This window comes from Myotis brandtii, unplaced genomic scaffold (genome assembly GCF_000412655.1).
Source record: "Myotis brandtii unplaced genomic scaffold, ASM41265v1 scaffold230, whole genome shotgun sequence".
Classification (NCBI taxonomy): Eukaryota; Metazoa; Chordata; class Mammalia; order Chiroptera; family Vespertilionidae; genus Myotis; species Myotis brandtii.
The window spans coordinates 6,760,687-6,770,109 of NW_005358650.1; the positions used below are offsets into that span (position 1 = coordinate 6,760,687).

Here is a 9,423-nt window from a genome sequence, read left to right on the forward strand (position 1 = left end):
CCAGAGCCACAGGCGGCTCCGCATCCTCTCTGGCACTCTCCCTGACTCACTTCCCTGAATTTAAACTCTGCTTGGCTGCGTTAACAAGGGTTTGCCAGTTTCAAATACGTGACCTCCGTCTTGTGCCTTTCCCCCTTCCTAAAACAGGTGCGGGTGCTCAGGTCCCAACGTGGACCGGAGGCAAGCAAAGTTGTCTAGGCTTGCGGCGTGGGGCGCAGGGCGCTTGAACGGTGCAGCCTCTGGGATCGCGGCGCGCTGGACAGCACCTTCCCGGGGCGCTCGCCGCCGCTGCGCTCAGCTCCGCACCATCTGGTCCCACTGCTTGAGTCTAGCGTCCTGGCTCTTACGTTTGGCCCGAGAGATGAGACTGTGAAGGTGACTGGACGCTGGGGTTAGTGTTTTTAAAAGTTCTTGACGCCTGTAGAAGTACTAGAAGAGAGCATAGCCCCTGAGGCGCTTCCCCGGCCATCCCCAACTCGACCCCGAAAGGATGCTTTGACCATCAGACTTTTCCCCACTCGTTTCAGTTCAGCATTTTCTCGTTCCTGCCTCTAAGATTCTGGTCACTACTGAACATTTAATACATTCACATGGGAACTCGGTCCAAGCCTCAGGTTGCACCCACACTCTAAAGCATCCCATGAAGTAAGCACATGAGTTTTCTCAGTGGCCACAGAGGAGGGAAAGCAGTAGTTGAAATTGGCCAAAGGAAATGCTCAGTGTGTATGGCATGAACCCAATCCTCAGAGTGGATGCTGTTTGGGAGTATTTTTTTCCATCAAGAAAGGGGCTTGTTGGAAATGGCCCTGTAGGAGAAAGGTGTGGGTATCTCTTTCTTAAAGCACATACAGGCATATATCAAGGATTTAGGACAAAGATCAAAGGAGGAGAGGGAAATTCCTGCTGATTTTACTAAGGGTAAAATTCCATAGATTTGGCTAGTCCCATTTTTTTCTTTCATGTCATCAATTCAGAATTCTCTGAAGGAAGCAAATGACATCAAGGAAAATCATTGGCCTAGGAGAAAAGGGCCCGTAGGCGTTTAGGTATTATATATGTGGAGCCAAAAAGCTCTGGAGCATCAGGGAGACTCCAACCTAAGGCAACAGCATGGGTGAATATGGGCTTCTGTTCACTGGGAATAAGAGGCAAAGAGTAGTTAGTGCCTGAGCCCTTGCCCCTAAGGCTGGCCTTGCAGATCTAGAGGCAATTCAGTGTGGGTGGAAAGAGTTTAATGTGAAACTGGGGTGGAACTGGGTTTTCAAAGACATTGCCTGATGCCTTATTATTTGTTCTGTCAGTTCTTTTCAGGAAGATCTTCATTTTGCAACTGGTAGGGTTGGTGCTAACCAGCAATTTCACTGATTGTGACTTTGAGAAGATTAGAATGGATTACCTGAACATCATTTCTAAGGACCTGACGGTAAGTGAAGAAACCTTTTTAAAAACAATGTGTTTTCATCAGAAGAGTACACACATAGACACACACACACACACCACAGTTTTACTTTCAAAAAAAGAAAAATAATTTTGGGAAAAGATCATGATCCAGCATTGTGTCAGAAATTTTTGCAAGTGATATTGAAATATATCTGCCTCTAAAATGACAACCTGAAAGTGGCACACATTAAGTGTGCAGATGCTGATGCGGAGCAGATATTGATAGGTAACACGTGATCCATCAGGGGTGTCTATACTGGGCTAAAGTGCTGCTCCGCCGGTGCAGGAAAAAAAAGTAAAAAAAAAAAAATAGGCTTGAGAAAGAGAAGGCTTGAGAAAAAGAGAGGAGTAAAAGAGGGAATTCTTGTGAGCTGAGACCTAACCAGTGAGGTTGCCCTTCAGGTCTGTCTAGCGTTCTAGATGCCTTGGGATGCCATTATGGGATGAGGTGTGCTTCAGATTGTTTAGAACACAGTAGCAGTCATTTTCTTAATTTTTCTAATTTCTGGATAGATCACACATGTGTGAAATGCATGAACGGCTCGCTCTAGGACAGATGTGGGCATTCGAAAGTGGCATATTGCTCTCATGTGCAGCCCTGTACACAGGGTTACAGGTCTGCCTACGCTGGTGGGGAGGAGGAGTCTCCCTCCAGGACCAGGACCCATTGATACTGTTTCCGATAGCAGAATCTTCAGATCTGAAGGTTCCCACTGTGTCACTATTTTGTCAATGACAAGAACCGATGCATAGAAAAGAAGTGCGGAAGTGGAAACTGCTTGCAGGGCATCTTTAAACCCTGGGAGCAACAGTGGGGGGTGTGGGGGGATTCTCCTGTGAACACGTCTTTACCCTCTCGTCGGATGCTTTTTTCCTTTCTTCCAGTGTTCCGACTGCGACGCCACCCTCAGCTGTGAAAATCAGGTGAGTGGCTGAACGGTGCTCCTGGCTCTCTCCAGTGGGGCGCCAGGCATCCCGGGGAGGGGCATCCAGCCGGAGGTACAACCCCGGGCGGTAGTTGGGTTCCCAGGCGACGCCGACCCCGCAAGGAGAACTGGGCTGCGGGAACTTCTGGGCTGGTGCCCAGCTGGGGACACCACTTCTGCTCCAGTTTAGGGCGAGGAAGTCTCTCTCGAAACCGAGCGGGATTCCGGAAGAGGATCCCGGTCCCCCACCCCCACGAAAGGGAAGGCAAATAGGAAACTGGGATCAGGGCACGACGTCAGGGGCACACCCCTCACCACCACCCGGGGCGGGGGGAGATGGGGTGCCTCCGCCCGCGGCGCCGCCTCCTGGCAGTCCCCCGGGCCGAGCGGTGGCGCAGGTCCTCTCTCTCCTGCCGCGCCTTCTACTCCCACGAGCCCCCATCTTCCTCCCCTTCCGTGGGGTCTTTAGCCCTCTCCTCACCCGGGTCCCATTGGCTGCGTCCCCCGCTTCCCCTTTCACTCATTTCTTACCAACTCCATTTCTTTGTTTTTTTATACCCCTACCCCCCACCCCGTGGCATGTTCTCCTTTTCTCGTGAACGTCGCCGCTTGCGAGCAGCCGGATTGCCTCACTAAAATCGAGCGCCTTACCTTGCATCCTACCCCGCGCTGCAAGTCACTCCCCAAAGAATTAGCCAGCAGAACCGAAGCTGCGCTCGAACGCTCTTGCCCGGGCTACTACCGAAAGCAGGTAAGCCAACGTCAAGCACTCTCGCTTTTCTTTCTTTCTTTCTTTTTTTTAAAATCTTGGCGCTAACCTTGAATTAAAGAGGGGCTCTTCGTGCAGTGCAGAAGTCTGTGATTTTCACTCAGGTTCTATCTTTTGGAGAGCAAATGAGCCAGAGCTGTAGATTGTCAATTAGTCCTAGGTTGATACCTCGACCGAATCCCACTTATTTCTAGGGTTCTGATTCTTCTTACAGAATTATGGTTCTAAACCTTAGGCGAGTGTTGAGCCTCCTACATCAGAATGTCACCTGGCTGCCTGAGCATGGGAGGTTATTGGCCAAAATGCCAATTCCCAGGGACCCAACCTAGACCTTCAAAATCACAGTCCCTGTGTATGGAAGGGCTTCTTATGAGATTTTTGCCCGTTCTACAATTTGAGCAGCATTACTTAGGCTTATCACTTAATAATTGGGCGTTCTTTCTTAAAATGATAAATCATACATCAAATATTTACCCTATGTTTGCTTAATTGCTTGTATGGGTGATATTGCTGCCTCTTTACATAGTGGCTTTTGCATGTGCAGTTACATGCATTTGAATGAATGCGTAACTTTAAATATGGAAACAGTAGTACAGAGTTAGGAGCGGGAAGTCTGGAGACAGTCTTGCCTAACTTTGAATCTAGCCCCATAACTTTTAACAGTGAAAACTTGGATAAATTACTTAGCCTCTATGTGCTCAATTTCTTCTGCAGAATGAGGATCATATTAACAGACCCACATAGAGTGTTTATAAGGATTAAATGAGTCAATATTAGTAAAAGCACTTGGAATGGTGCCTGGCATGCAACTAGTACTCAGTAGGTATTTATTTCAGCATGGAAGTGAAGCAGAGGGTTTATCTTCTGGATGACAAATTTTAAAAAGACAAAGAGAAACAAGTGCAGAGATGTATGATTGCTGTCTATTAACCAAGGGACTTTATCAGTCTGCACACTGAGTAGTCTGTGTGGCCAAGGCTGTCACTTTTTTAGGGATTGGAGATTGAAGCCATAAGGTGAGTCTGGCTACATGTGAAAAACTGGTTTGGTTCTGTGCCTTCTATCAAGGAGACTCTAGTAAATCTACCGATGGCCACAGTGAAGTTTATCCATATAAGGAAAGCATAGAGAACAGGCTAGGTCAAGTTCTGGATAGTAAGAAAGGGAGAGTCTGGAGTACTTTTTAAAAATTTATGATTTAGCAAATTTTAGATTGTAAGATTTTTGCTTATAACCTGGTAAACTTTCTTGACCCAAATGTTGTGTATCTAGGAGGTCCAGTCAAGGTCACTACTCAAGAGTAATTTAGATAGAGGAAAACACTAAAATATCATTGCAATCTTTTTTAAGTTTAGGCTCTCTTCAGAAAAACCTTCAGGTGTCTGTGGCACAACTCAGTGGTAGAAGGGACTGAAGGCAGGAGGATTTTGAATTATATCTGTAAAGAAGATGTAGAAATGTCCTATTTTAGAGGAACTTACGATCTTGTCAAGGAGATCATGAAGTCATCGACTTATTCACTTATTTACTCATTCAATGTGTCCTCTGTATAAAACATTCTGCTCAGCACTGTGGGGAATACCCATGATGCAATAATAAATTTAAAAAAAAAACATTTAAGTGAGAGCCAAGTTAAATTAAACACACTGTGAAACACTAGAATAGTTCCTAACAGAGAGGTCTGAGCAATTAGCAGAAGCCTTGTAAAGGAGGTGGTGCTTGGCCTTGACGCATGAGTAAGTGGGTGGAAAAATGGGAGGGTATTCCTCTGTAGAAAGCACACAGGCCCAGACAGTAAGCAGGTGTTAAGGGAATACATTGAGAAATAGGTTTGCATAGAGAAGACAATGTAACCTGCCATTAAAGATAGTGACAATTAATTTTAATTACTGATTCTCTTATTCCACAGAAAAATAATGCCCAGGCAATGAAGAAAAGAAAGAAAAGAGAAGACACAATAAATGAATGCCAGAAAATAGTCTCGAACTTAATAGGATTGTGGCGTCGTTTCCTGCGTCTTTAATAGAAACAAAGTGAACCTTCATTGAAGTCATATTTCACAGCAACAAAAAAATCATCCTTATTAGGTAGATGGAATGTTAATTCTGTGACATTTAAAAGATCACTACTAATTATTTTTTTAATTACAGAAGGGTTTCTTAACTTATTTTTGTAAGCTTTTATTGTTTAATATTGGTTTATAATGTGGGGGAGATACTACCCCTCAAATGTCAGGGAGACTTCAGTAGCATTGATGTCTGAGCCACTGGCTTTGTGATAGTAATTCTCAGCTGGAACTACATAGGCCTTACTCAAGAGAAGAATCTAAAAGTATAGTAGAAGGAGAACTTTTTCCCTTCAAAAAGAAAAAAAGTTGAACTCAAGAGCAAATGAACCTCCGTTGAAAAGGCAGGCATTTCTTTCATACTAAAAATTTACAAAAGAAGGAAATATGTTTGTTTTTTGTAGAAGCAAAACGGTACACACAAAAAGCTGTACATATAGTGGAGCAATTTGAAAGAATTTCATATTAATATCGTGAAAATAGTTTAAGTTAAAAATTATGTAACTTAAATAGTTTAAGTTAAAAATTATGTAACAGATAAGAGTGGTATATGCAAGCAGATCTTGAAGAAGTACATTTATTAAAGCTAAAATAATATATATTTTTAAACTTATGGAATACATTTTTAATTTATTGTATAAGCACTTTTTATTTTTTTATTAAATTTATTGGGGTGACATCAGTCAAAATGAACAGTAAGCACTTTTCTAAATGTACATATTGTTTTGTATTGACATGATACATTTCTTAATAAAATAATTCTCAAATTCATTTCTTATGGATGTGTTATTTTATGTAGCTAGATGATTTTCACCTACACATTTTTCTGAGGGGCTTCTCTTTTCTGCAACTCTTTCCCTCCCCTGATCCTTCGAGCCCATTGACCACTTTCCTCCTGCCCTGTGCTGCTATAGAGAGAATATTTGGCAATAGATAAGTGGCATCAGGATACTTTCCAACAATTCTTTTCTTAAATCAAATCTCTAGTCTTTCCTTGTTTCCCAGGTGGACTTTACCACACCTGGAAGAGACAAAGGAGGCAAAGGTAAACAAGAGATTTAAACTCATCCTACTATTCTTGAACACTGATGCAAGCTAGAGTCACAGGTACCCTCTCACTCACCCTTGACTCAATGCTCAACAGTGGGAGGGACCAACCTAGCTATAACACTCAGGCCAATAGGGAGCAGATAGGAATACATTGATTTGTCCTTTAAGTGTAAACTTTTCTTCCCACCATCACCCTGAGGGATTGTGCTGAGCAAGGATAGAAAAGGGGAAGTTCAATATCCCTAAATCCATTTTACTGCTATCAGGTAAGAAGAAGCTTACATTATGAATCCAATAAGCATTTACAGAGCACCTATTGTGTGTCAAGCCTTCAGCCAAGTACTGGGGATGCAAGAGGAAATAAGACAAAGCTTTTACCAGAGAACCTCAAACTGTAGCTGAAAGTACAAGGAGTTTTTTAGGGGTAAAATAGGCAGGTTTAGAAAGTTTTAGGAATTACGGGGTCTTTGGGGAGAACCACAGGGCTGCAAAGCTGGAAGCTGCCCAAAGGTATATATTCACAGAATCAGGGAGCTGCCAGAGGGCACACATCCATAGAATAAGGGAGCTGCCATATATTTAAAGAATAAAGGAAAGGAATCCACTCATTCAGTGAGGGAAGAGGAAGGCCAAAGGGAATAGAAAAACAAAAGGGAGAAGAAGAGGGGAACTCACATGAGGTTTAAACTCTGAAGCTGCTATAGTGACCAATAAGAGGGGATATCAAGACACAAAGAACTGTAGCCTTTATAAACTTTAGAAAAAAAGGGACTTAGTGGGACTCTCTTTCCTTCCCCACGCGGGAGTCTGTGCTTGTTTCTCAATAAATTTCTACCTTTTCCTATACCACTTTTTGTCCATGGTTTTATTCTTCTAACCCAGCTGGACAAGAACCCGGGAAGCCACCTTTGCATCCTGCCTAGGGGAACACCACGTGTTCCAGTTCAATTTTCAAGTTTCAAAAGCAGGACATACCTGTTTTCAAAAAGCTTCCTTTAATGACTAGGACTAGGGCTTTAAATGACATCATAAGAGAAACTCCTTTGGCCAGTATTCATAAGTTTTCTGTACAAAAAGTGGGGGAGGGGGATACATTTTAAGCCTATTAACTTCATCTTAGCAAGGATTCATTAACTACATTTCACTAAACTCTAAAAAGATATACCCTCACAATTTTTCTCAAGGTTTGTGGTCCAATTTTCCTATGAGCAGAGAGGAATGAAGAATTGAGGAGACTGAAGACAACACAAAGTCATCCAGTTGAATACAGTTTCTTTGAGTTTTCAGATTTATCTTTAAAAATTTATGTAATTGACATAGTTTATTTTTCTATGTACCCCATAAATGTTTTAATATATAAACAATCATTTATTTATATTACTTACTCACAAGTAAAAGTAATGTGCAAGAAGCTGCATCATATTAACCTAGTAACAACTTTTCCTGATATTGTTAAAAATGAATTATACATTTCTACTCCTTGAGATGTATTGAGGTTTTCTTGGTGGACTAATATATGATCAGTTTTATAAATGCTTCATGGTCAGTGTAAAGTAAGTTGCAAACTCAGGTTTAAGTTGGATATATACCTACTGGGGCCATCTTGTTAATTATGCTTTTTACATAATATATATTCTTACATTTGTCTCCTTCAGTCAGAGGTTGAGAGAGCTGAGTTAAAGTCTACTGCTATTATAGTATTTTATTTTCCTGCATCCTTAAAGTTTTTGCTTTCTGATTGTTGATACTATTTTTACTAGTATTTAATGCCTAACCATTTGAGACAATATGGATGGACCTTGAGAATATTATGCTAAATGAAATAAATAAGTCAGTAAAAGCTAGGAACCATATGATTTCACTCATATGTAGGATATAAAACTGAAACTCATAGACATAGACAAGATTATGGTGGTTACTAGAGGAAAGGAGGCTCAGGGAATAGTAAAAGGTAAAGGGGGTCAAACATATGGTGACAGAAGATGATTTGACTTCGGATAATGGACACACAATGTAATATATAGATCATGTATCATATGTTGTACAGAAATGTACACTTGAAACCTATATGATCTTATTAACCAAAGTCACCCTCAAAAACTTAATAAAAAAAAGAAAAAGTTTTCCTTCAACTATGTAGAACTGAATCTCCATTTACTCATAATAGCCTTATGAAAATACAATAAAGTCAGGGGAAATTTGTCAAGTGCTTTACTAAAGTCAAAACCTACCAAGCCTATATCACCACTCAAACTACAAATTAAATAATTTTCTCCAAAAATTTCTGAATTTCATTCAGAAATGAAAGAGGTGAAGTAACAAGTGATCCCACAGAAATACAAAGGATTATGAAAAAATACTATGAACAACTCTATTCCAACAAAATGGACAACCTAGATGAAATGGACATATTCTTAGAAAAATACAAGCTCCCAAAACTCAATCAGTAAGAATAAAAAAATTTGAATAGGTTGATAACTACTGAAGAAATTGAAGCAGTGATCAAAAATCTTCCAGCAAACAAAAGTCCTGGTCTGGACAGTGTTACAGGAGAGTTCTACCAAGCATTCAAAGAAAAACTATCCTCCTCAGACTATTCCAAAAAATTTAGGAGGAAGGCACACTCCCAAGCTCTTTCTATGAAGCCAGCATTAACCTAAATCCAAAACAAAGACACCGCAAAAAAAGAGTACAGGCCAATATCCTTAATGAGGCCAATATCCTTGATGAACATAGATGCTAAAATCCTCAACAAAATCCTAGCAAATCAAATTCAGCATTACATTAGAAAGATCATACACCATGACCACATGGGATTTATTCCAGGATGCAAGTTTGGTACAATATCTGCAAATCAATAAATGTGATACATCACGTAAACAAGTTGAGAGACAAATATCGCATAATCATATCAATCGATGAAGAAAAAACATTTGACAAAATCCAACATCCTTTCTTGATAAAAACTCTCAGCAAAGTGGGAATAGAGGGATCATACCTCAATATTATAAAAGTCTTATATGACAAACCTACAGCCAACATCATACTCAATGGCCAAAAACTAAACTCATTTCCCCTGAGAACGGGAACAAGACCCACCTTCACCACTCCTGTTCTATATAGTACTGGAAGTGCTAGCCATAGCGATCAGACAAGAAGAAGAAATAAAAGGC

General features: G+C 41.1%; 1 protein-coding gene across 1 annotated transcript; it reads left to right on the forward strand.

The window, feature by feature from the left end:
- The first annotated feature begins 1,110 nt into the window (after positions 1-1,110).
- Positions 1,111-5,971, forward strand: TSLP (thymic stromal lymphopoietin). Its single transcript, XM_005866474.2, has 5 exons — positions 1,111-1,158; positions 1,268-1,423; positions 2,326-2,364; positions 2,836-3,117; positions 5,045-5,971. The coding sequence occupies exons 1-5, from the start codon at positions 1,111-1,113 to the stop codon at positions 5,156-5,158; spliced, it is 639 nt and encodes a 212-aa protein (XP_005866536.1). The 3' UTR covers positions 5,159-5,971.
- Positions 5,972-9,423: the final 3,452 nt, after the last annotated feature.

Coding starts and splice junctions, on each gene's coding strand:
- TSLP (XM_005866474.2), top strand. CDS start 1,111: ATGGGTGAATATGGGCTTCTGTTCACTGGGAATAAGAGGCAAAGAGTA. Junction 2,365..2,835: donor CCCTCAGCTGTGAAAATCAG/GTGAGTGGCTGA, acceptor TGGGGTCTTTAG/CCCTCTCCTCACCCGGGTCC. Junction 3,118..5,044: donor CGGGCTACTACCGAAAGCAG/GTAAGCCAACGT, acceptor CTTATTCCACAG/AAAAATAATGCCCAGGCAAT.